Consider the following 27,108-nt stretch of genomic DNA (forward strand, 5'->3'; position numbering starts at 1 on the left):
AAATTTTAAAAGTTTAATAGTAATAAAAATATTATAAAAATAGTAATAAAAATATATTATTAAAATATAATATAAATATAATATATAAATTGTATATTATATTATTCATATAATATATATTATAAATAATTCTACATTATAAATATTAGTCTATATTATAAATATTATTAAAATATATTATAAATATTATATACATTATATATTTTATATAATATATATTATATTATATATAATATATAATATATATTATATATAATATATATTATATATAATATATATTGTATATAATATATATATTATATATATTTGTAATATATTATAAATATATTACAAATATATTATACATAAATTCTATTATATTAAAAATATACTTCATATTATAAATAACATTACATATTATAAATATTATTATATATTATAGATATTATAAAATATATTATAAATATATTTCAAATATATTATATTATATTATATTATATTATATTATATTATATTATATTATATTATATTATATTATATTATATTATATTATATTATATTATATTATATTATATTATATTATATTATATTATATTATATATATTATCTTAAAATAAATATATTCAGATATATTTTAAGGTAAATATATTATCTTAAAATATCATATGAAAACAGTAATACGATTAGAGTAATAATAATTTGGACAATTTGAATTAGGACAATATGAGACAATAGAGACAAAGAACATTTTTTGCAACCTAAAACTATATTTAACACGCTACTTAAGAGAATTAATACGGCATTCATTTCTATAATATTCATTTTAATATTTGCGAAAAGCCGACTATAACATACATGCATTTTTCACACCTGCCCCATGGCTCTCTTTGCCTGTGTGACACGCACGGGTGTCCCCCCCAGCCACCAGGGATGGAGCTGTGCCCATGCGAGGGGGAAGGAAGGAAAGGCAGCCTGGGACAGACAAGGGGGCAGGGAAGGAGGAATTTGTGCGGAACTGAGCCGAGGAATGGCGTGAAGGAGCGCAGAATCCCCTGGAGAGGCAGGGAGATCAGTGCTGAGTGAAATAAACCCTGAGCGGGTGGTGGCACAGCAGTGCTGCAGCACTCGGGGGGCTTCTCCAGGCAGAGAGAGAAGCCAGGGTGGGGAAGGGGCTGTAGCGAGGCCGGGGGAGCGAGAAGGAGGAGGAATCCCGACCCCCAACCCCTCCCCGTGGCAGTGCCAGGGGGGCTTTGCCCAGCTGTACCCTCCCTCCTTTTCTCCCCTTTTCCCCTCCCGTTTTTGACGTGGCGCTGGGGAACTGTTGCTTTTTTAAAGTTTTCACCCTGGATTATTACCGGCTCCTTTCCCCAGCACGGAACTGTTGCTTTTTCAAAGTTTTCACCCTGGATTGTTGCCGGCTCCTTTCCCCATCCCTTTCCCCAGCGGCTGCCAGCGGGTTAATCATTGCCGGGCCGCGCACACGCGTGTGTGCCCCGCGTGTTTGCGTGTGTTGCTCCGTTGCTGTGTGAGTCATTCCCAGCCCGCCCGGGGCTCTGCTGCCCTCCCTGAGCCGAAAAAGCAAATTGAGCTCGGATTGCGGCAGGGACAGGGACGGGAGGAGCCGCGGCTCCGGGGGCGGCTCGGGCTGGCGCTGCCCTTGACCTTGGACCCCTCTGCTCGCAGGGAATGCCTGGGGGAGGCTGTGCTTTAGGGTGCTCCGGTTCTCGCCGGTGTCCCCAGCTTCAAGGTGCAGCTTCCTTCCCATTTTTCCTTGCCGCAGAGCCCAGCTTTCCAAGCAGGAGGAAGCTGGATCCCCCCAGGATCCCCACTCACCCCTCATTTCTAGGGTGTAAAAGAGTTGATTTTCCATTTCCATTTCTCACACACGTTGGCTCCATAGCACAGCGCACAAGGCAGCTGTTTTCCCATTTTTCCTTGCCGCAGAGCCCAACTTTCCAAGCAGGAGGAAGCTGGATACCCCCAGGACCCCCACCCACCTCCCGTTATTTCTAGGGTTGATTTTCCATTCCCATTTTTCACATACATTGGCTCCACAACGCACAAGGCAGCTGCCTTCCCATTTTTCCTTGCCACAGAGCCCAACTTTCCAAGCAGGAGGAAGCTGGATCCCCCCCTGAACCCCCACCCACCTCCCCTCATTTCTAGGGTGTAAAAGGGTTGATTTTGATTTTCCATTCCCATTTCTCACACACGGGAGGGTTTGCCTCCACGGCACAAGGCAGGGAAGGGGATGAAGTCCGAGTCTCTCTGGCAGCACTGGGAGTGCCGGAAGCGTTTGGCAGATGTGGAAATCACGAGTCTCAGCAGAGCTTCGAGGGAGATAGAACTGGGAATCACCCCTGCTGGGAGCTGGAGATACTGGGAGAGGGGCTGAGTGCGACTGGAGAGGGCTGGGAGGCAGGAGAACAGGAAACAGGGAATTGGGGTGGGGTGCTCAGAAGTTGGGGAGTTACAAACTGGCACAGCTGGCACTGAGGAGAGCTGGGAAATGGGGAATGCCAGTGCTAAGTGGGCAAAACCAGTGCAGGGAAGTGGGTACGTGAGTGGGGACATTCTTTGGTGCCCCAGAGCTCTTGGTGTGGGATGCCTCAGGATTCGGGGAACCCAGAACAGGGTGTTTCGGGGCTGTATTTGTGTCCCTGGACTCCAGAGTTTTAGGTACCGCAGGGTCCTGATTTCAGGGTGTGCCAGACCCCCCAAACCCTGGGGTCAGCTGCGGAGATGCTGCCTGCCCTGCCCTGTGGGACAGCAATGTCCTGGGGGTGCTCAGCCCTAGGGCAGCCCCTCTCAGGGTGCCCTTTCCCCTGGCTATGTCCCCCCAGTCTGCAATCCAGCCTCTATCGGGGGAATCGCCCTAGAAAAGCGTGTGCAAGGAGGTTTCCCCGAACTGCGTCCCCATATCCGCCCTCCCGAGTCCCCTTTACCCAGGGATATTTTCCCAGCCTCTCCTAAGGAAGGGCTGGGACTGATGCGAGCTGTCCCCACCCAGGTTTTGGATAACTCCACCCGCCGCCTCTCAGCTCCTCCTCCCAGCGAACAGCCCAGCTGGGATATAAGCGAGTCACTCGGAGCCAGCGGGGAGCTGCCGCGACAGCTGGCCGGGTGGCGTGGGGACATCGCGCCGCGACCTGAGCCGTGCCCTTCGCCTCCACTCCGCACCCCGATGGCGACGCCTTCGCAAAAAAGGAGCACCCGCAGCGGGGCTTCGGGGACCCCCCTGTCCCCCACCCGCATCACGCGGCTGCAGGAGAAGGAGGATCTGCAGGAGCTCAATGACCGCCTGGCCGTGTACATCGACAAGGTGCGCTCGCTGGAGCTGGAGAACGCCGGCCTGAGGCTCCGCATCACCGAGTCCGAGGAGGTGGTGAGCCGGGAGGTGTCGGGCATCAAGGCTGCCTACGAGTCGGAACTGGCGGATGCCCGCAAGACCTTGGATTCGGTGGCCAAGGAGAGGGCTCGGCTGCAGCTGGAGCTCAGCAAAGTGCGGGAGGAGCACAAGGAGCTGAAAGCGCGGTGAGTGCCCTGGGGATGGCGGGTGCTGCCGTCATGCTTGGCAGGGAGCCGGGAGGGAGGAAGGAGTGACCCGGAGAGAGGAAAAATCCGTGGCCTGGCCGGGGCTGGGGTGTCTGTGGTAGGGACCAAATGAGGAGAGAAGCTGTCTCGTCATTCCTGCTCTCCTTCCAAGCGCCATCTTTGGCCGGGATGCCCTTGGAGCGGGGATTTGGGAGCAGAGCTGGGGTGGCTTGGGGCAGGGGCTGAGCAGACGTGTCCTGGGCCCCCGGTAGGGTCTACAAGCGCCGGGCTGGCGGCCCCTGTGCCTTCGTCATGCTGGAGCTATTCCTAAACACGCTCCGGCACAGCCCTGGAAGCGGTGCCAGCCAGCTGGCTCTGTCCTGCCTACGGATTTCTCTTGCTCGTCCCATTTTCCTTTGCTGTCTTTGGCACCGGTTAAAGAACCTGCTCCAGGTTTTTGTTTGCCTTAACCCTCCCTATGCCAAGCTGTTCCCGCTCTGTGGGGTCCCTGGTTTTGGGGGGGAAGAAATACGCGGGCAGCGCTCGTGCCCCCCTCCCAGCAGCTGTCACCGGGTGATGTGCTCCCGTCGAGGCTCCAATTCCTCCGGGCTCTTTTCTTTCCCTCCCTGGGGCAGAAATGCCCCCTCGTGGGCCCCTCCCTGCTGCCACCCTGCCCTGCTCGGGGCTGTCCCTGAGGTCCCCTGAGGACACGGGGCTCCCTGGCCAATGTCGCTGCTGGCCAAGCAGGGGCTGGCACCGGGCTTCCCCCGGGCTCTGCCAGCCCGTGCAGTGTCGGGACATGTCGCTGTGGCGCTCCGTTCCCCGAGAGTGCCGCTCCTTTCCGTCATCACCTTTGGCTCGCAGCCGCGTCCGGGCTGGGCAGCGGCGGGACAGCCCCCTCTCATTCGGTTTGATCTTTTGCCTCTTATTCTGGGCTCCTCGTTTTGAGCCCGTACCAAATGAGGCTAAAATTAACTTCCTTAGCAGATGCCATAAATATTCTACCTGGGAGGGAGGGAGGGACTGTGCTGCCTGTTGGAGCTGTGCGCGTTTATATTTAGCTTTCGATTTCCCGTGCGCCGCTGCAGCTTCGTCCTCGGATAAAGGCGGTTTGCAGATCCCTGTTCCCGGATCCCGAGGATCCGGACGCTGCTGAGAGGAGGAGCTGAGTTGTCTGAAGGCTTTTTTCTCCCTTATGCAAACCCAGAACTATCTTGGCTACGATCTTTCGAGGGCTGGAAAAAATGCCCGGCCCGCAGCCGCGGCTGGAGGGGAGCTGGGAGCTGGGATGTGGAATTTTTCCCTGCGCTCCTGGAGCTGCTGTGCTTGTTCCTGGGCGCTGATAAATCCTCTGAAAGAGTGCTGTGACTCGTGGGGGTTCCCGGAGAGCGGCTTGTGCTCGAGAAATGGGTTTCGGTGGGCTCGGGGGGCCAGGGGTGTTTCCAGGGGTGTTTCTGTGTTGAGTCATCTCTGAGTCACGGAAGAGCGCAGATGCGGGGGAAGCCGCTGCTGTTCATTCCTGCCTCTGCTTTGTCCTGTGTTCTTAGGGCGCGGTGTGAGGGCTGCTCTCCAACCCCAAAACCCTTTCAAGGAGGCTGCAGCTCCTCTTGTGTCCCTGGGCACCTGCTCGATGTGCCAGCGCTGCTCCCCAACCCCAAAACCCTTTCAAGGAGGCTGCAGCTCATCCTGTGTCCCTGGGCACCTGCTCGATGTGCCAGGGCTGCTCAGAAAGCAGCACAATCCACTGCTGAGCTGCGATGTTGCTCCCTGGGCTCACTTTGATGGGGTGTCCCTAATTTTTGGGGCATGAGGGAACGAGCCCAGCCCCGCGGAGGGGCCAGAGTTTTTGGTGGGATCAGGATGGCCCCGTTCTGACGTTGTTCTCCTCCCTGCCATCCGCTTGGGCAGGGATGTGCCCGCTCTGCCGGCTCTCCCCGCCCATCCCGAGCATTTGTGTGAGCCCTGGGGCCCTTTCGCTGTCCTTGACTTTGGCTAATGAGTAACTGGCAGCTCTCTGCGCCCCTCGGCGTGCCCGTCAGCCCCGGAGAAGCGCGGGTATCTCCGGCAGGGCAGGCGCCCGGGGCTGCGTTATCAGCAGCCGCAGCATCGCCGCTGCCTGGTGCAGGGGTTGTCTCGGCGGCACAGAGGGAGGGTGGGGGGCCGGGATGCCAGGGCACGACGTGACACAGCCCCGGGTGCTGGGTGCTCTGTCTGGGGTGGGGAAAGAGCTGCTGGCTGCAGGGGGACGGGCTGTGCTAACACAGACCAGTCCAACCAGTAGCAGTGCGGGAGCTGCATGGGTGGAGGAGGGTCTGAGAGGAGCTGGGCTGTCTGCCCTCTGCTCCTGGCCAGCTGAGCTCCTCTCGGGAAAGTTTCCAGAGGGATCTTCCCACTGCCAGTGGTGATCCAGGAGGGGTTCCCCAAAGTGCCCACCTGGCTTTTGGCACAGGGACCCTCAGCAGCCTGGTTCTGCTTGTGCCCCAGGACAAGGGACCCCTCTGGGCAGTCCTGCCTGTCCTGTGTCCCCAGCTCTGGATGGCCTCTGGCTGTGCTGCAGCCACGATTCAGGCGAGGCAGAGGGTGTGGGGAGGGTGCCTGGTGACTCAGGGGTGCTGGCAACACCGGCGTCATCCCCTCCCAGGCCACGGGTGGAGATAGGAATAGTCTGAAATGCCCTGTCCCTGGTGTGTCCTCAAGCTTCTGTCCCCTCCTTGGAGGGCCTGGATTCCAGCATGGCACCTCCATGGAGTTGGAGAGATGCTCTGGGAGACCTCCATGGGCACCTCCATGGGGCTGGAGAGCTGCTCTGTGCTGGGTCCTGCCCATTGCTCCCTCTCCTTAAGCTGCCTTCTGACTCACAGGGTGAGCAGAGCCACAGCCCTTGCCTTGCCCCATGGGACTTCATCCCATCCCATCCCATCCCACAGTGCAAGCCCCAGCCTGGGGACACAGCGGGTGTAGAATACAGCCTTTGGCACCCTCAATCCCAGGAGAAACCCCTGAGGAATTCATGCTCCTGCTCCTCATGGGTGAGGAGTGGCCATGTGGTGGGCACACCATGACCAGCTCCCCTCTGCAGGCAGGAACCAGCCCTCGTTAGCAGCACCCTTGATGAGCAATGCCTTCCTGAATTGCAGCCCCTAACCTGATTAAGGCATTGCCTTGGCAGAGCCTCTTCCTCCTCCCTGGCTCTAATGAGGACAAATCTCCTTTTTCCCAAACGTTGAGAAAAAGGGGGGAGCTCATCCAAGGGCAGAGGCACTGGGGTGCCAGGAGGAGAACCCCACAAGCCTTCCCCAGTCCAAGGGGGTTTTGCCCCTTGTTTTGTGACCCTGCAGGCAGGAGCAGGTAAATAAAACCTGTTTAATTGAAAAAAGGGAGGAAAACAAATTAAAGCTCAGGGCTGCTGGTGGGGGGAGGAGGGGACCATGCCCTTCCTTCAGCAGCAATGAGCTTGTGCTGGAACATTTTGCGTGGGGTGAAACCTCAGGCTCCTGGGTTTCTCCCCCGTCTGCCTCATGGGATCCCTGCCAGGGAGGGAATGCTTTGGCTGGGAGGAGATTTTGCCCTTTCTGAGCAAACAAAGAGCAGCTTGTGCAGCTGGGGATACTTTGGGGGGAGTCATCAACACAGGGCTGGGCTGATCCAGACCTCCGTGGCCCTCTGGGACCCTGTTGAACACGCCAGCCCCCCTGAATCTCCAGCCCTGGGTGTCCCCTGACATGTGCTGCCAGCAGCTGAGGGTGGCTGGGCGTGCTGGCCCTCCTGGCACGCTGCAGGGCTCTGTGGCAAAACGTTTCTTCTAGGAGAAGGTTTTCATTAGCTGTTCCCAGTGGAGAGGAATTCTTGCCTGTGCAAACATCCAGCCCCTCTTTTTCCAAGAAAAAATTGTGGCAGAGAAACGTGCTCTAGCAGTTTTCTGTTTGCCAGTGTCTCAGCTCATCCCCTCACCTTTCCCAGCAATGAGGGGAGTCAGGGGAAGTCCTGTTGTCTCATATGTATTTAGGATGAAAGGATCCACTCTGGAAAATTGAGGACCTTTTCTTTGGAGCTGGGGATTAAAGAGAAGTGATTGCAAGAGAGTCAGGGCTGTGTTTGGTGTGGGAAGGGATCCATCCCAGCCTGCCTGGTCTCACATGCTGCCACAAGTGTTTTTTCAGCCTTGCACGTGCCACTTGACTTGTCTGAGTCCCATTAACACTCAAACTCCAGAGCCCAGAGAACGGGGAGTTCCCTGTGTGGTGCTCAGGGAGGCAGACAGAGAAGGTGACACAGCCAGGGTGGGACATGTGGGACGCCTGCCAGCTCCTTATTCTGCTGAATTCATGCCCTTTGGGAGGGGTAGCTTCCTTTTGTGCTGCTGGCAGCCAGGAAAGGAGGAAGTCACCAGAGTTCTTCCTCTGCTCCTGGCCAAAATTAGAGCTGTGGTGGAGGATTCCCCAGGAAGTGTCAGCCCAGTGGGCTCAGGGAGAGCTGGGAATCACCTCCCACTGCCCTGCCACTGGCTGCATTACCTGTTTCACCATCCTGCTCCTCTCTGTGAGATTGTTTGCTGAGCCTGTTCCTTTGTGACCAGCTCAGCACGTTCCCAAACAGCTGAGGCTGGTGCTGTGTAAAACCTGTCCCTGCTGACAGCTGCCATCACAGCGTGGTGTCAGGGCTTGGTGCCCACCTGCCCCTGCTGCCTTCCCCTCCCTGCCCAGGGCTGAATGTCCCCAGTGTGAGGCTGAACAACTGTGGGGGCTGGCGTGGTCCCCCAGCCCTGCCTGGTGCAGGGGCAGCTGCAGCCCTGACTGCAGAGACCTCTCTGTGACAGCCAGAATCTCAGCTACCTTCAGGGATGGGGCAGCACAGGTTCTCTGAGCAATGCCAGGGCCTCACCACCCTCACAGAGAAGAGTTTCTTCCCAATACCTTGTCTAAATTGTCCTCTCACTTTAAAGCCATTCTGCTTCGCCCAGTCACTCCACAACCTTGATAAGTGCAAAATAAAATCCCCACGTTTTTCCTTGTTCCTGTACATGAAGGATGTCTCAGCATGTCCACGAGCCATGGTGTGAAATCCAGGGCTGTGTGGGTGCCGGGGAAAGCCAAAGGGTGTGGAAGTTGGTTAATGAGGTGCAATGAACTCAGCCCACAGAGACACCACAAAACCCAGCTGGGGTTGGGACACCTCTGTTCCTGGTGAGGCTGAGTCAACATTTCACATTCTCTGTCATAAAGCAATTACCATTTCCAGTGAAGGTGAAGGTGCCCTTGGCTTGAGGTGTCCCCCAGGCTGCAGCCAACGCTCAATTCCTGCCTGCCATGGTTGGCAGAGCTGGGAATTGCAGCAACAGCAGGGATAAGCACACAGGGTGGGAGCTGCCCTGCCTGTACTGAACCTGCTTTAATTATGGGGTGGCACCTTGCAGGCATTGGTGCTGCAGAGAGGTGGCAGAGCCAGGTAGGAACAAACATGGGCTGTCCTGAAGGTCTAGAATAACAAACATGGGCTCTCCTGAAGCTCTAAAATAACAAACATGGGCTCTCCTGAGGCTCTAGAATAACAAACATGGGCTCTCCTGAAGCTCTAAAATAACAAACATGGGCTCTCCTGAAACTGCTCTAGAATAACAAACATGGGATCTCCTGAGGCTCTAGAGTAAGAAACATGGGCTCTCCTGAAGCTCTAAAATAACAAAATGGGATCTCGTGAAGCTCTGGAATAACAAACATGGGCTCTCCTGAAGCTGCTCAATATCAAACCTGGGCTCTCCTGAAGCTCTAGAGTAACAAACATGGGCTCTCCTGAAGCTCTAGAGTAACAAACATGGGCTCTCCTGAAGCTCTAGAGTAACAAACATGGGCTCTCCTGAGGCTCTAGAATAACATGGGCTCTCCTGAAGGTCTAGAGTAACAAACATGGGCTCTCCTGAAGCTGCTCAATAACAAACATGGGCTCTCCTGTTGAATTTTTCTGTCGGGGCTGTGAGTGGCTCAGAAGCACCTCTGGAGGAGCAAGGTTCTGATAGCAGAGGTCTCTCTTTCCTCTTGCACAAAAGCCACCTCCAGGCACTCTCTCTGGCTGCTGCTTTGCACACACACACGTCCTCCTGTCTGTCCTCCTGCCACCCAGTCCAGTGCCACCACCCTGGTCAGGCACAGCTTGGCATCACCACGCCGTGGTGTTCAACTGGAGGTAAAAACTTTCACTTTCTGGTGGTTATTTATTAACAGCTTCCCGACACAGTTTCTCCCTAAAACCCCCTGTGAGTCACACAAGCCCAAACAAACATCCAAGCTGTTGGTGTGGGGGTGCAAAGTGGGCTCCAAAAAAGGGTGGGAGTCCAAAGGAAGCTCCCAAAGGAAGTCATTTCCATGGGCATTGAGGGGTGGCCAGCTGCCAGTGCCCTCTTTCCACAGCAGAGCTGCTTCATCCCTGGGATCCTCTCCATCCATCCCTGGGATCCTCTCCATCATCCATCCATCCATCATCCATCCGTCCATCCATCCATCCATCATTCATCCATCCATCATCCAGCCAGCCAGCCATCCATCCATCCATCATCCATCCATCATCCATCCATCATCCATCCATCATCCATCCATCCATCATCCATCCATCATCCATCCATATCCATCATCCATCCATCATCCATCCATCCATCATCCATTCCATCCATCATCCATCTTCCATCCATCATCCATCCATCCATCATCCATCCATCATCCCATCATCATCCATCCCTCCATCCATCCATCCATCCATCCATCCATCATCATCCATCCATCCATCCATCCATCCATCCATCCATCCATCATCCATCCATCCATCCATCCATCCATCCTCATCCATCCATCCTCATCCATCCATGCTCTGTACACCAAACTCATCCACTGACACAGCGATCCTTGCTCTGTTTACCCTCCTCACCATCTCTTCCTCTCACTGATCCTAATCAACACTCAAACGATTTTTAATCACAGCCAACAGCTCAGGATAAAATCTCAGGCAATGCAAGAATTTTGAGTGAGAAAAAGAAATAAAATAACTGGCTTCCAACTGTGCTTTTTGCAACAAGTCTGAGTGAGGAAAAGGAGAGAAAATAATTGTACAGCTTCCCCCAGATATCAGAAGCTGCTTCTTGACTTGATGCAAATATTTTTTCAATCCTACAAAGCCCCAGTGACAAACACAGCCCTGGAGCATGCCCTGGCCCCACTGCCCATCTCCCCCTGCAATTTACACTTTTGATTCCACCCAAACAGAGCTGGATGAGAATCGACTCCTCTCAATTCCAGTCTTCACTAATATTTCACTTTTCATGGCTCCTCTGTGAAGAGCTGTGTGCCCTCCATCACAGCCCGTGCCAGATCAGAGCAGGGAGGTGACTCATGCCCGGCCTGTGGCTCTGGGCTGTGCTTTGGGGGCCCCCCCTGCCCTGTTCTGCCCCTTCCTTCCTTCCTGGCACCATGGCACACAGCCCAGCAGCACCCTGGGCTGCCAGGATGCCTCCCTGCCAGACACCAGGCTATACTGGGACAAACTGGGGGGGTTTCCAAGTTGAGTCTCTGTGTTGGGAGCTCTAGGGGGAAGGAGAGGACTGAGGAGAGCAGCCTCAGCCTTGGGCATTGTGCTTTGCTGTTTGGGTGGGTACCAGGCCCCCCTTTCAAGGCAGAGATGCTGCTTTGTGCCACCCAGCCTCAGCTCTGCAGTTCCAGGGCAAATAAACCAGACTGGGGTGGGTTTGGGTGGTGGGTGTGTGAGGCTGGAGCATCTCATGGTGCTTCCGTTCACAGGCAGCTCTGTGCAAGCAGCAGCTGGGGCTAAATTCTGCTTTCTAGGGATGCCACAACTGCAGCCCTCACTGTGGGGAAGTGCTGATTTCCTGCCCACGTGCCAAGCAGGTCTGGGCTCTGTCCCTGCAGGGAAAGCGGGCAGAGGTGTGCTGGCAGCACATGGCACAGAGCACCAGGCACCTTGCTCGCTGCTCATCCCTGTGCTGAGCTGCATTTTCCTGCTGGAATCCCATCCCTGTCCATCCCCAGAGCCACCCCAGCAGCAGCTGCAGCTGCCTGTGCCGGCAGTGACTCAACGCTGCTGTCACCGCCACATGCAAACAGACCTTGTGGGCAATGTAAACACCTTGTGTGCCTTTATCTGCTGCTGGAGCCAGCCTGGCAAACCCTTTTGTTCCCAGCAGTATGTGTGGCATCTGGAGCCAACAATCCCCTGCTTTGTCTCTTAAGCAAATGTTGCTGGCCAGCAGCTTTGCCTACCCAGTTTATGAAAAACACAGTGAGTTCCTGCTGCTTCTGAGGAGAAAAAGGAGGCCTTGAACTCATCCTGTGTTTTACCTCTCTTGGCTCCTTTCTGCCTTGTCCCACTCTGCACAGGGCCCTGTTTCCATTGCGGCCTGTTTCTGTTGTGGATCAGGATGCAGCAGGCATAGGGTGACCTCCTCATCCTTCCCACCCCACCTTGGGCTCAGGAGCTGTAGAGGGAAGGGAGTTACAGCCACATCTGCACATTAGCAGCATGTTTCCTTGCTCCTGGAGCCATTTTACCTCTCTTGGCTCCTTTCTGCCTTGTCCCAGCTTGCACAGGGCTCTGTTTCCATTGTGGATCAGGATGCAGCAGGTACAGAGCGACCTCCACATCCTTTCCACCCCACTTCGGGCTCAGGAGCTGCACGTGTGAGCAGAGAAAAGGGATTTGTAGCCACATCTGCACAGCGGCAGCATGTATTTCCTTGCTCCTGGGGCTGTTTTGCATCTCTTGCCTCCCTTCTGCCTTGTCCCACCTTGCACAAGTTTCCACTGTGGATCAGGATGCAGCAGGTACAGGGTGACATCCTCATCCTTTCCACCCCACTTTGGGCTCAGGAGCTGCACGTGTGAGCAGAGGGAAGGGATTTGTAGGCACATCTGCACATTGGCAGCATGTTTCCTTGCTCCTGGAGCTGTTTTACCTCTCTTGCCTCCCTTCTGCCTTGTCCCAGCTTGCTCAGGTTTCCACTGTGGATCAGGATGCAGCAGGTACAGGGTGACATCCTCATCCTTCCCACCCCATTTTGGGCTCAGGAGCTGCACGTGTGAGCAGAGAGAAGGGAATTACAGCCACATCTGCACCAGTGGCAGCATGTTTCCTTGCTCTGGGTCCCCTTTCTGCCTTGTCCCAGCTTGCACAGGACCCTGTTTCCACTGTGGATCAGGATGCGCAGGTCAGAGCGACCGCCTCATCCTTCCCCATCCCTTTGGGCTCAGGAGCTGCACGTGTGAGCAGAGAGAAGGGAATTACAGCCACATCTGCACCAGTGGCAGCATGTTTCCTTGCTGCTGGGGCTGGGATTGCCTCCCTGGCATTGCATGCCTGCTGCACATCCTGGCTGTGTTACCAGCTCCCAGCTAAACATGAGTTTTAGGGCTGTTTTCCCCCAGTGCTCCTGTCCCGAAGGCATGACTAACACAGTGACTCAGCTCCCTGTTTTTAACTGCCTTTGTAAGGCTCCCACCGTGCCCAATCTCCCAGGGAAACACCGGGAATCTCTGCTTTGTCCTCATCCTTTGAGGTGCTGGTTTATGGGTTTGGGATGTGTTGAAGTGAACGGAATGTTCTGGGGCTGCCATGGAGGGGCAGCACTCAGAGCTGCTCTGGGTGATAAAAAACACCAAACCCACAACTTTCCCATTAAGTTTTAGCCCAATTATTCAAAAGCTGGCTTGGAGTAAGATAGTAAAGGCTGGGCAAAACTCCTTCAATTCCAACCAGTCCAAAGCTTAATTGTTAATTTGTTATTACTTAATGTGTAATTTAACTATATTTATGGTACAAATCTGACTTGTTAAAATGGTGAATGTTCAGAGTAGTGGCATGAAGACTTGGAATTTCCTACTTCCCTCCTCTTCCCAAAGGCTTTGGCTTTAGTCAGCAACACACAACACTGCAAACTGTTAGCAAATTCTGGATTGGGAAAAACAAGCTGACAACGCCCTCAAGCACATGGTGGGGTGTTTGGGGCTGTCCTGTGCAGGAGCTGAAATCTGTGATCCTTGTGGGTCCCTTCCAACTCAGGATATTCCATGATCTCAAAGCTTTTTTTCTCCTGTCTCTCGTACTGAAATCTTGCCCTCAGAAGGTGGAATTAGCAGTGCGGGAGGTGGTGGAACTCAAATTGACATATTTGAGTTGTGTCTAAAAAAATCCACTTTCTAGCTCAATTCCAAAATTTTTTTAGCAAGTTTCTTTTTCTTGATAAAGGGGTATTATTGCTTTAATCTATATTTAGGATGATTCAATCCCAGGCCATCAAGTGTCTTTTAGCTCACTTAATTCAATATTTCATGGGAATCTGGGAAAAGGCAGGCTGGCATGTTTGGAATGGATGGGTTTGGGTTGTGCTGAGCCTGGGCTGCAGTGGGGTTGGCCAATGTTTGATCTTCTGAGGAGTTGAGATATTCAGGTTTATAAAGACATAAAATCATATAATAATTAAAAATAATAAAATAAAAATAGGTCAGGTTCATAAAGACATAAAATCATATAATAATTTAGTTTGGCTCCAAGACCATTGAGTTCCTCCAAAGGCCGCCACTAAGCCATGTCCCCAGATGCCACATCCACCTGTCTGTTAAATCTCTCCAGGAAGGGGGAAGCTCCACCACTGCCCTGTTCAGGTGTTTGGTGACTTTTTTCAGTGGAAACTGCAGTTTTTTCAAGCAGGGAAACACCAGGCTCAGCCCCCTCAGGATGTGCACGGACACTGGCCAGGTTTTCCCAGTGCCATGTAATCCCCAAGCTCTTCAGGGATTGCTAACAGAGCTGGGGCTGGGCCAGTTTGCTAAATCAAGTTTCAACTGGTAGCACTTTGCATGTCCCCCCCAGGCTTGGAGGCTGGTTCCAGCTAACCCAGGGCTTGGTGGCAAAATTCCCCACAGGGAAATCCTGCCCCCCTTTTGCTGGGCTCCCTGTGCTGCCCCCAGCACTGGGGACTCCAGGGCTGATCCTCCTTGCACTTTGCATCCTCTTTGCATCCATCTCCTGGGCTTTGCTGCACCCTGGAAAAGCTTTTGCCAGGCAGCTGAGAAATGGATTTCCATGGGTAACAGGGGGTCCCACGGGCAGCAGATGGGGTCCCACAGCTGGCTGGGGCTCTCCCAGGCAGCCAGGCTCTGGCAGACACAAAACTGGGGTGTTGTGATGTGTACTTGGAGCACAAGTCCTGCCCTTTGTGCACAGATTTATGCCTGACACAAACTTCCCCCAAAAACACAACGTGGGCTGTAGAAAACCAAATCCTTCCCATTCCCCCGATGATTCCCATGTGGCAAAAGGGCAAAACCCCCTTTTCCAGCTCTGGAGCCCCCTCCAAACCCAGGGGCTGTTGCTGTGGGGGACTCAGCCCAAGCAGCAGCGTCGGTTGGTGATTTGGGATTTCCATTCGAGCTGCTGGTGAGTCACCAGCTGGCGTGACAGCCTGGACAGGGAGTGAGCCACTCTGGGGCTCCCCAGCCAGCACTGAGCTGCAGCATTGTTAATTCTGAACAATTAATACTCTATTTATTGTCAGAAATGTGCTTGGAGCTCTTGAGCAGAGCGTGGCTGCTGTGGTGCTGCTGAGGCTGAAGGGCTTCTCCTGTGGCAGGAAGGGCGACAGGTCTTTGTTCTGGTGCATCCAGCAGGAGAAAAGCTTGTCCAGACCTTCAGAGGGACGTTTGTGGCTGATTCCTGGGGGTACCAGCATGGTCAGGTGTGCACCCACAGGTCCCAGCAGTGTTCCTGGTGGTGGGAGCTGTGGAGGGACAGGAACATCTTGGGGAGTCCTAGACTGGGGGGTCTGTTTGCCTCTCCATGGAAGGTTTGTCCTGGTTCCCAACGAGGCAGCAGTTTGGTTCATTTTAAACTCATTTTAAGCAAAAATTTTGGTTCATTTTAAGCTCATTTTAAGCAGCAGTTTTGGTTCATTTTAAGAACATCTTTGATTTGGGGAATCCTAGACAGGCGGGCCTGTTTGCCTCCCCATGAAAAGCTTTGTCCTGGTTCCCAACGAAGCAGTAGTTTTGGTTCATTTTAAACTCATTTTAAGCTCAATTTAAGCAGCAGTTTTGGTTCATTTTAAGCTCATTTTAAGCAGCAGTTTTGGTTCATTTTAAGAGCATCTTGGATTTGGGGAATTCTAGGCAGGGGGGTCTATTTTCATCCCCATTAAAGGTTTGTCCTGGTTCCCAATGAAGCAGCACTTTTGGTTCATTTTAAACTCATTTTAAGCTCATTTTAAGCAGCACTTTTGGTTCATTTTAAGAACATCTTGGATTTGGGGAATCCTGGACAGGGGAGTCTGTTTGCCTCCCCATTGAAGGCTTTGTCCTGGTTCCCAACGAGGCAGCAGTTCTGGTTCATTTTAAGCAGCAGTTTTGGTTCACTTTAAGGGCACAAGGAGAGGCCAGATCCCAGTTCCAGGAGGGGAAGCCCAGCTCCTGGGAGGTGCCAGTGAGCTGTTTGTGCTCCACAGGGGCCACGTGGAGCTGGACAAGCCCCTCATCCCCGTGGCTGAGCATGCCATGAGTGCATCAGGAGGGCCAGCACCGGCCCTGGCACCGGGAAGGGTCCTTGGCACCACTGGTGCCAGATGTGGGGGCTGTTTCCATGCACACAGCAGGGCTGGCATGCCCAGCTGCCTCTGGTGCCCCACAGGATGCTGGCTCCGTGCAGACACTGTCCTTGCAGTGCATCATGCTGGCTATTTCCAGCTCCCCTGCATGGAGACCAGCCCGTGTTTATCCTGGTGATTTGGCAGAGCTGCTGCGGCACAGATGAGTCACAAGCTGGGAGAAGCTGCTTTGCCACATTCCCATTGCCCCAACGCAGAGCTTTTCCAGCTCTGCCTCTCCTCATCCTGTGGGGCCCCTGCTCCATGGGATGGGGGAACAAAACAAGCCCTGGGAGTGGGGAGCAGTGCCTGCAGTGGGGTGATGGTCCCTGGCATGGGTGGGACACGGTGCCACGGGCGACATGGAAACACACAAGGTCTCAGCTGTGTTTCCAGAAGAAGCCTATAATACAAGAGAGACTCCTCACTCCTTGTTGAACTGATTATCTAAAGGGTGGTGATGGACTGAGAGTTGGTGATCTGAGGGATGGATGTATTGGAAATTTGGTGAGGGGAGGACGAATGTTTTTTGGAAGGTTTTCATTCTTTCTGTGTGGTTTTTTTTACATATAGCTGTAGGTTAATAAAGTTTTCTCTTCTTTATTCCTAAGCTGGAGCCTGCTTTGCTCTATTCCTGGTCACATCTCACAGCAGACACCAGGGAGAATGTATTTTCATGGGGGCACTGGCATTGCTCCAGTGTCAAACCACGACAATGTTTGGTGATCCTGGGACAGATCCCTGGCACTGGAGGCAGTGCCATGGACAGCAAACTGCCCAAGGTGGAGCAAAGCAGATTTCCTGGATCCTCCCAGCAATCTGGGCACACACTGCCACTCCTTCCTGTGAAAAAAGCCAATCACTTGTTTTTAAATTTTTTTGTTTAATAGTAATAAAATGGTTATAAAAATAGTAATACAATTAGAGTAATAATAATTTGGACAATTTGAATTAGGACAATATGAGACAATAAATACAAAGTATTATGGATGTCCAGGTATCTTTTTCTGGGCAGCACGAGCCTGGAAAAGGACCCACGTTAACAGACGATTAGACCTTAAAAGCAACAGCCTGTTGCATATTCATACACCTCATACATGATGCATAAATTCCATTCAAACACAGGATTCTGTCTGGTCATCGTCAGCTTCTTCCTCTGAATCCTGACAGTGCCTTCAAGGTGGGAAGAAGTTCATTTCTTCTGATAATGGGGCAATAAATTCTCTTTCTCTGAAAGATTCAGGTGTCCTGTGGCTGCTATCTCACTGCAAGTCCTTTCTTTGAAAAAAGTATCCTACACAGCATCGTTTCTATTTTAACGATTTTTATAACCTAAAACTAAATTTAACACAGGACTTAAGAGAATTAACACAGCATTACTTTCTAAAACAACACATCTACTATTCATTTTAACATTTGCAAAAAGCCGATCATAAAATACATGCATTTGTCACATTCCTAAGCTGAGAATGTGTCAAATCCTTTTCTGGGATATCCAGGAGCAGCAGCTGTGGGCCCTGGCAGCCAGGTGGGACTGGGATCTGCAGTCTGGGGGGGAAATTTGCAGAGCTCCATAAAGATTTATGGATGGGGCAGGAGCCAGCGAGTTCCCTGAGCTGGCAGCTTTTCCAGGGCGGGGCAGCTGCAGTTGGGTAGGCAGGGAGGGAGGGGAACTGTGCCTCTACAAGCTCCATCCCACTCATTGATCAAAGTGCACAATGCTTCAGGAGCACTTGTGGGGATTCACAGCGGAGAGGGAAACCAAAGAGTGTTTCCTAAAAATGCACAGAGTGGGCTGTGGCGTCTCGGAGAGGGTTGGCATCTCTCCAGCAGCCTGGTGGGCTCATGCCTGGAGCTGCTCCAACAACTCTGTCCTGTCTTGACTTTTCCAGAGGGAGAGCCCAGATTTCCAGGTTTCCTGGCTGGGATTTTGGGGCAGACAAGGGGGGAGCAGCAGCAGATCCCTGAGCCCTCTCTGGCTTCACAGCCTCGTGTCTGCCTGTGCTGAGCGCAGCCAGAGCAGATCCAACTTTCCATTAACATTTGGATTTTCTGGCAGCTCAACTGCAATTTTCAATCTTTTTTTTTTTTTTCCTTCTTCCTGCTTTTAAAAGCTAAAAATAAAATGCCTTGAGGCCCCCTTTTCCCTCCATCTTTTCTCTTGAGACGTTTGTTTCTCGAGGATTTGATGCCTCTGTTGTTTTTTCTCCCCTTGGATTGTTTTCACCCGTGGTGCTTGCAGCACAGGGGATCAAATCCTGTGGGATTTGGAGGCACCCAGCCCTCCAGAATGAGGAGGGCTTCCCTTTTCTCTGCTTCCCTTTTCACTGGGGAATTTGGGATCTTGCAGGCTCTAGCAGAGGCCAGTGCAAGCCTCTGGGGAGGAGGAGGAAGGTCTGCCTTCGTCCTGCTCTCCAGGGAGGTGGGAGTGACACAGCTGCCATGGAAGTTTTTATTTTTAGCCCAGCGCCAGCTGGAGCCTGTGAGGCTTCCCTGGAAAAAAAGCAGGACCTGAGGGCAGGAGAAGGGAAAACTCAAACCCTGGGATCAGCAGGGCTGGCCTGAACACAGCCAGAGGGGACTCACCTGTGTGCTGATTCCTTATCCAGGCACTGATGGCCACCTTTGGGGTCAGGGTGTGTCTGGAAGGAACCTGGCGGAGATGCTCAGGCCCAGGGAGCCTCACTGGACCCCCAGAACAGGGTACAGGAGAGGATTTGTCTCTCAGCTCAGGCTGGTGAGCTCCAAGCTCTTGGTTTTCTTCACAGTGGAGCACAGAGCTGAGCACAGGAGGTTTCTAAGCAGAAGGGATTGGTCTTTGAATGAGATTTACTATGGGGCTTGATGCCCAGAGCCCTGGATGCTTCTGGTCCCTGGAGAGGCAAATCTGCTGCAGGCACAGTGTAACCCTCAGCATTTTCCCCTCTGTTTGTCCCTGGTCAATGGAGCTGCTGTCCCTTGAAAGAGTGACACCATCCAGGTGATGCTGGAGCCCCATCCCAACGAGCCAGAGTCCTCCAGCTGTACCAAAACAAACAGCAAAACCCTGAGGGATGAGCAGAGAGCAGCCCCAAACCCCATGGATGAGGAGGAACCCCAAACCCCAGGGATGAGGAGGAACTCCAAACCCTCAGGGATGAGCAAAAAGCAGCCCCAAAGCCCAGGGATAAGGAGCAGCTCCAAACTCCAGGGATGAACAGAGGGCAACCCCAAAGCCCAGGGATAAGCAGGGAAGAGCCCCAAACCCCGGGGATGAGGAGGAACCCCAAACCTCAGGGATGAGGAGCCCCAAACCCCAGGGATGAGCAGAGAGGAGCCCCAAACCCCAGGGATGAGTAAAGAACAGCAGCAAACCCCAGGGATGAGGAGGAGCCCCAAACCCCAGGGATGAGCAGAGAGCTGCCCCAAACCCCAGGGATGAGCAAAGGGCAGCCCCAAACCCCATGGATGAGGAGGAACCCCAAACCCCAAGGATGAGGAACAGCCCCAAACCCCAGGGATGAGGAGGAACTCCAAACCCTCAGGGATGAGCAAAGGGCAGCCCCAAAGCCCAGGGATAAGGAGCAGCTCCAAACTCCAGGGATGAACAGAGGGCAACCCCAAAGCCGAGGGATAAGCAGGGAAGAGCCCCAAACCCCGGGGATGAGGAGGAACCCCAAACCTCAGGGATGAGGAGCCCTAAACCCCAGGGATGAGCAGAGAGGAGCCCCAAACCCCAGGGATGAGCAGAGAGTTGCCCCAAATCCCAGGGATGAGGAAGAACCCCAAATCCCAGGGATGAGGAACAGCCCCAAACCCCAGGGATGAGGAGCAGCCCCATCACTCCCCACGAAGGACAGGGCAGTGCTGGGGTGGCCACGCTGGCCAAGGGGGCTGATCCAGGGCCAGATGGGAAAACTCAGCGAGCCTTGGAGCAGCCTGGGACCCACTCCCAGTTGGCATTCCTGTCCTGTGAGTCACGGGCACAAAAAGGAGGGGGTTGGACAGGAAGGATCCAGCAGCAAATGGGACTGTGGTTCCCTGAAAAAGCAGCATTTCTTGGTCAGTTATTCCTCTGTGGGCAAAATTCCAAATTCTCCAGACTGCTGAAATGCTGTTTAGACATAAAAGAGGCTGTTTTATGGAATTTATGGGCTATGAAATCATACTCTGTGCGTAGCATTGAGACCCTCTTACCTGAGAGCCCCAAACATTAAAATATGAAAATCCAACCACAGATACGTTCTAGAATTCATTACAAATCCAACATTTTATACTGGGCCCTTTGCACCACAATAAAGAGTGTTCTGGGCTGGGAAAGGAGCTTTCAGAAATTGAAAGAAAGGCAGAAGGCAGATCTTCAGTTACTTCCAAGAAAAAGTCTGCAGATTCCCAGAGGCTCTTGGGCTCTGCTTTTCCTGCCAGCAGCACTTTAAGTGATTCTGAATTTCGTTGCTGTACGTGTAGGAATTGTGGGGTTTTTTTAACTGTCCTTAAGGGGAATTCCTGCTCTTTTAACATGGAATATCCTGGGATTTGAAGGGAGGTTTGCACTTAAAAACAGTAGCCTGATTTTGAAACCTGGGGCTTGGAAACCCAAAATAACAGAATAGCTTCTGCGTGCTGGCTCGGGTCAGGAAACAGAAAGAAATGCAGGGAAATCTGCTGCTGGCCAGTCCAGGAGCTTCCAACATCGCTCATCTGAGAGTCTGGGAGCTCTGTCCTGCTGCTCCCAGGTCCATGCCTGGTGCTCTGGGATGGGCTCTGGGTCCTGCCATGGGATGGGCTCTGGATGCTGCCATGGGATGGGCTCTGGATGGGCTCTGGTTGGCCTCTGGATGGGCTGTGGATGGTGCCATGTGATGGGCTGTGGATGGTGCCATGGGATGGCCTCCGGATGCTGCTCTAGATGGGCTCTGGGTGCTGCCATGGGATGGGATCTGGGATGGGCTCTGGATGCTGCTCTGGATGGGCTCTGGGTGCTGCCATGGGATGGGCTCTGGATGGGCTCTGGGATGGGCTCTGGATGGGCTCTGGATGCTGCCATTGGATGGGCTCTGGATGCTGCCATGGGATGGGCTCTGGAATGGGCTCTGGGATGCTCTCTGGATGCTGCTCTGGGTCCTGTCATGGGATGGGCTCTGGTTCTGCCATGGGATGGGCTCTGGATGCTGCCATGGGATGGGTTCTGGGTGCTGCCATGGGATGGGCTCTGGATGCTGCCATTGGATGGGCTCTGGTTGGCCTCTGGATGGGCTCTGGATGGTGCCATTGGATGGGCTCTGGGATGGGCTCTAGATGGTGCCATGGGATGGGCTCTGGATGGGCTCTGGATGCTGCCAGGGGATGAGTTCTGAGTCCTGCCATGGGATGAGTTCTGGGTGCTGCTCTGGGATGGGCTCTGGATGCTGCCATGGGATGGGTTCTGGGTGCTGCCATGGGATGGGCTGAGTGCCACAGCCACTCCCTGTGTTTGTCACCGCCGTGTCCCCGCTCTGGTGCTCTCTCCTGCCCCCAGCAGGGGTGACAGTCCCAGCCTGGGCTTGGCGGCTGCTGGGGAGCCCTTGGGTGTTTTCTTTTTATAGGAACGACCGAAATAGCTCCAGGCTGTGTTTGGGTGTGCAGTCAGATCAGGTTCCCCGGTCACACGGCGGGGATGAGGAGCGGCTCTGACAGGCTGGAAAAGAGAGGGGGCCCAGGATGGTGGGTGGGGATGGCAGAGGTGGGGCTGGGGGGGTGAGGCACCACAGCTCTGCACCCACTGAGCACCAGCTGAGCTCTGTGGGAACCCAGCACATCCCTCTGGCTGTCCAGAACAGCCAGGACCCCTGCCAGGGGGCTCAGAAGCACAAAACACCTGTGGGTTTGATTATGACCCATGGAGCAAATTACCAGCCTTAGATGAAAATCAGCAAGCCACAACAGTTTAGGTAGAATAGTAGTGAATTTATCACAGGGTGAAAAATAGATTTTGGGGATTTTAAAATGGGGGTTCAGGGGGCAAGATGGAGGGAACTGGGTGTGTCCAGCCTATCTCCTTCTTCTTCTTCTTGGCCTCCATCTTCTGCTGTGATGGTGGCACTTACAGATTGGTTTAGAGTAGAAGCTCACTGTCTAACATGGGTGATAGGTATTGGGAAGTAATTGTAAATATTGTAGAGGTAGTTTTTAGTATTAAGACATAACACTGCCACAGGGGCAGGCAGAGTGCCTGAACTGTCTTGCTGAGCTGACCTCAGCAGGCCAGGAGAAAATTTTTTATAGATAAGAAACAATAAACAACCTTGAGACTGAGAAATGAAGAGCTCCATTCATTCTTCAACAGCCAGGCTGGGAAAAGAGACTTTTAACATTTCTCGACCAGCAAAAGATCCTGAGAATGGCAAGGCACAGCCAGAGCAGGGCAATCCCTGGTGCTCCCTGGCTGCTCCAGGAGAGTCCCCAAACTCCTGGCACTGGCACGGGTGCCACAGAGTCCTCTGCCTGGGCACCTGAGTGGGCAGCACTGGCCATGGGCAGTTCCAGCTCCTCCCCAGCTGCTGCTCCACCATCCAGCCCCACGTCAGAGCTGAGCCACACTGTGCTGAGCCACACTAACATATCTGAGCGTCCCATGCCATGGTGGCCTCTGCCATGCTAACACATCTGAGTGTCCCATGCCACAGTGGCCTCTGCCACCCCTCATAGTGCAGATCCGTGCCATGCTGTGTAGCAGCCTGAATAGCTGCTAGTATAGTAAGGAAATATATATATATATATATATATATATTCATTTATTTATTTATATTTATTTATGTATATATAGCATAATATAATATAATATAATATAATATTATATAATATAATATAATATAATATAATATAATATAATATAATATAATATAATATAATATAATATAATATAATATAATATAATATAATATAATATAATATAATATATATTTATATATAGTATATATATAAAAATATATAGTAAGGAAACAAAAAGGATCTTTGCATAATATCCACAGGTGTTTTATTCGGCCACATGGTGAGATGCTCCAATCTGGACACCCACACACAGAGGGTCTGGCTCACTGTCCTGGTTCAGGCAAAATTTGGGAGAGAACCCCAAAGGGGCTCCTCTAGGAAAGCAGATTCATTTGGCCCCTCCCCACAACTGGTTCGGGAGAAAAATACCTCCTTGGAAAAAAATAAATAATAATTATTTATTATTTAAAATAAATGTATTTGTTTATTAAATAATAAAACCTAAATAATATTAAACAATAAAACCCCTTGCTGCTCCAAAAGAGATGACAAACTCAGAAAGACCCCATCCCCAGGTTGCAGTTCAGCTCACTCAGGCTCTGCTCAGTCCCTCCGGCGCTGGAAATGTCACAGGCCAGGCCTGGTGGCCACAGGTGGAGCTGCAGGTGCTCTGCTGGGTGTTCAGTCCAGAGCAGGTTTAAACAGCTCCAAAGAAAAGGAAAAAAGAAAAAAACCCCACAGTCCAGGGAACTTCTTTGCCTCAGCTAGCTAAACTAACTAAAAGCAAAGGAGAGCTCTGTCCTGCTGTCTGTCCATCCACAGACAACACAGTCCAGGAGCAGGAATGTGGAGGAGTGAGAGCAGTGTCTGAAAACAAACTGAGCTTCTTCTCTCCCCTCTTCACTCTCTGCAACAAGTATTAAAGGTGCAAAACTTATTATTCTGCATAAACAGAAGAAGACAACTGGGGATAAAAGCATCATAAAGCCAACCTAAGACACTTGCTCTGTGCAGGGGCCTGGGGGCTGACCCTGCTCTCGGGGCAGTGCAAAGGTGAGGGACAGTGTGATGGTATTCAGGGGTCTTAGGATGAGGGAAGAGATGAGGATCTGAGTCCATGTTTCAGAAGGCTTGATTTATTATTTTATCATGTATATATATTATATTAAAACTATACTAAAAGAATAGAAGAAAGGATTTCATCAGAAGGCTGGCTAAGAACAGAAAAAGAAAGGATGAATAACAAAGGCTTGTGTCTTGGACAGAGAGTCTGAGCCAGCTGGACTGGGATGTGCTGGTCCCCTTGTGGGTGGTTCTTAGCGACAGTGGTGCAGCCACTTTTGGGAGTGATCAGAGGAGGGCAGGAGTGACACTCTTTGTGCTCGGGCTTTTCTGAGAACAGCCATAAGGAGAAGAACTTGGAGGTTTTGGTGGATGAGAAGCTTGCTGAGTCCTTGGAGTCCTTTTCCGTACTTAGAAGAACTAGAAAATTTTGAGACGGATTTTGATCAAGGGTCTGGAGTTACAGGACAAGGGGAAATGTCTTCCCCCTGCCAAAGGGCAGGGTTAGATGGGACATTGGGAAGAAATTGTTCCCTGTGATGGTGCTGAGGCCCTGGCACAGGTTGCCCAGAAAAGGTGTGACTGCCCTTGGATCCCTGGAGGTGTTCCAGGCGGGTTGGACGGGGTTTGGAACAACCTGGGATAGTGGAAGATGTCCCTGCCCTTGGCAGGGTGTGGAAATAGATGAGCTCTAAGGTCCCTTTGAACCAAAGCAGCTCCATAATTTCCTGGTGACTGTGATTATTCCTGCCGTGCCACTCACCTGTGCCACCCTTTGCCCTGCAGGAATGCCAAGAAGGAAGGGGACCTGCTGACTGCCCAGGCACGCCTGAAGGACGTGGAGGCTTTGCTTAACTCCAAGGAGGCCGCGCTCTCCACGGCCCTGGGTGAGAAGAGGAACCTGGAAAATGAAGTGCGGGACCTGAGGGGACAAGTGGCCAAGGTGAGCAGTGGCAGCTGACCCAAGGATCCCTTTTCCCCGCTGCCTGGGGCTGCCAGGGGCTGTGGGGCAGATGCAATTGGGTGGGGGTCCCCAGCCATGCCCAGAGCCCTCTGTGATGTTCCTTCTCCATCCCCTGGCAGCTGGAAAGCGCCCTGGGTGAAGCCAAGAAGCAGCTGCAGGATGAGATGCTGCGGCGCGTGGATGCCGAGAACCGACTGCAGACCCTCAAGGAGGAGCTGGAATTCCAGAAGAACATCTACAGCGAGGTGAGCTGGGATGTGCTGTGTGGGATCAGCCCCACTGGGTGTGCTGTGTCCCCTCCCTGAGGTGACCCAGTGTGACAGTATTCACAGGGGTCTGAGGATGAGAATGTTGACTCCATGTTTCAGAAGGCTTGATTTATTATTTTATGATATATTTTTTGATATATTAAAATTATACTAAAAGAATAGAAGAAATTATTTTATCCGAAGGCTAGCTAAGAATAGAAAAAGAATGATAACAAAGGCTTGTGACTGACCAGAGAGTCCGAGACAGCTGACTGTGATTGGCCATTAATTAGAAACAACTCTATGAGACCAATCACAGATGTACCTGTTGCATTCCACAGCAGCAGATAACCATTGTTTACATTTTGTTCCTGAGGCCTCTCAGCTTCTCAGAAAGAAAAAGTTCTAAAGAAAGGATTTTTCATAAAAAGATGTCTGTGACAAGCCAGTGTCCCCTGGTGTCCGCAGGAGCTGCGTGAGACCAAGCGGCGCCACGAGACGCGGCTGGTGGAGATCGACAACGGGCGGCAGCGCGAGTTTGAGAGCAAACTCTCCGAGGCCCTGCAGGAGCTGCGCAGCCAGCACGAGGCCCAGATCAGGCTGTACAAGGAGGAACTGGAGAAAACCTACGGGGCGAAGGTGAGCAGATCCCCCACGCCGCTCTCCCGTCCCTCCAGCCCCAAAGAGGGCGGGTGGGCTGCGGGTGATGAGGTGCTGATGCCCCTGTCCTGTCCCCCAGCTGGAGAATGCCAAGCAGTCAGCTGAGAGGAACAGCAACATGGTGGGTGCTGCCCACGAGGAGCTGCAGCAGACCCGAATCCGCATTGACAACCTCTCCTCAGAAGTCAGCCAGCTGCAGAAGCAGGTGGGTTGACACCAAAGGGTTCCTTGGGATGGTCCCAGGTGGAGTGGCTTGCCTTCACCTTCCCTCCCTGTAGGAATGTGCCCCCTGTTGACGGAGTGACCAAATTATCCTTTGTCTCCTTAAAAAAAGGAAAATAGCCCAGAAGTTTCTCTCCTCAATTGGGTGAAAAGACACCTCATAGGACATTGGGGGTTTCACCTCAAATTTAAGGATATCCAATTGGACAGAAGCCGAAAATTCCCACCTAAGCAATTCAGTAGAAAAAGAAGGGAACAAAGGAACCAATTGCTTTTGTGAGGTGTTTTACCAGGAGCAAAAGCCTCTTACCCCTGGCTTGGTTTTTCTCTGTAAAGAGCTGTTATTTTGCCTTTATTGAAATTTTTCAGTTTCCAAACCACCACAGAAGCCACCTTGCTGATTTGATGCCATCTGAGGTGGCTGAGCCATCTCAGGTGTCATATAGACCTCCAAGAGCTTATAAGACCTGGCTCAAGGAGACCAATCTGTCCCCTCCCCACAGCTGGCTGCCAAGGAGGCGAAGCTGCACGACCTGGAGGACATCCTGGCCAGGGAACGCGAGACCAACCGGCGCCTGCTGTCCGACAAGGAGCGGGAGATGGCCGAGATGAGGGCGCGCATGCAGCAGCAGCTGGATGAGTACCAGGAGCTGCTGGACATCAAGCTGGCCCTGGATATGGAGATCAACGCCTACCGCAAGCTGCTGGAGGGCGAGGAGGAGCGGTGAGCTCAGGGTGCTGCGCCCAGCTCTGGGCCGTGAGAGTCTGTCTTGGTTTGGAAAGACAGGAGTCCGCTAAGGAAGGCAGGAGCCTCCCCTGAAATGGAGAATGTAAACCCTCCCCACCCCTCTGAATTGCTATAAATTTTAAATTAAGGGGCTCTCAGGCAAAAATATGGGAGCAGGAAATAACGGTTCTTTAATAGGGAAAAGAAAAAGTATAAAATAAACAATGCAGTCCAGTAGAACAACACTGACAGAGTCAGAACCCAACCTGACACCCTGTGGGTCAGGGTGTTGGTGGCAGTGCCATTGGAAATGTGGCTGCAGTCCTCCTGAAGTGTCAGGGGTGGTTCTGTT

General features: G+C 52.1%; 1 protein-coding gene across 1 annotated transcript in view; it reads left to right on the forward strand.

Moving 5' to 3' along the window:
* The first annotated feature begins 3,039 nt into the window (after positions 1 to 3,039).
* LMNA (lamin A/C) overlaps positions 3,040 to 27,108 on the forward strand; it is a 29,801-nt gene continuing 5,732 nt past the window's right edge. The window contains exons 1-6 of the mRNA XM_064732478.1: positions 3,040 to 3,513; positions 24,722 to 24,878; positions 25,019 to 25,144; positions 25,616 to 25,786; positions 25,887 to 26,012; positions 26,533 to 26,753. Coding sequence (XP_064588548.1) covers positions 3,164 to 3,513; positions 24,722 to 24,878; positions 25,019 to 25,144; positions 25,616 to 25,786; positions 25,887 to 26,012; positions 26,533 to 26,753 — 1,151 coding nt within the window. The 5' untranslated portion in view covers positions 3,040 to 3,163. The remainder of the gene's footprint in view (positions 3,514 to 24,721; positions 24,879 to 25,018; positions 25,145 to 25,615; positions 25,787 to 25,886; positions 26,013 to 26,532; positions 26,754 to 27,108) is intronic.

The sequence above is a fragment of the Zonotrichia leucophrys genome, chromosome 25 (genome assembly GCF_028769735.1).
Source record: "Zonotrichia leucophrys gambelii isolate GWCS_2022_RI chromosome 25, RI_Zleu_2.0, whole genome shotgun sequence".
Lineage (NCBI taxonomy): Eukaryota > Metazoa > Chordata > Aves > Passeriformes > Passerellidae > Zonotrichia > Zonotrichia leucophrys.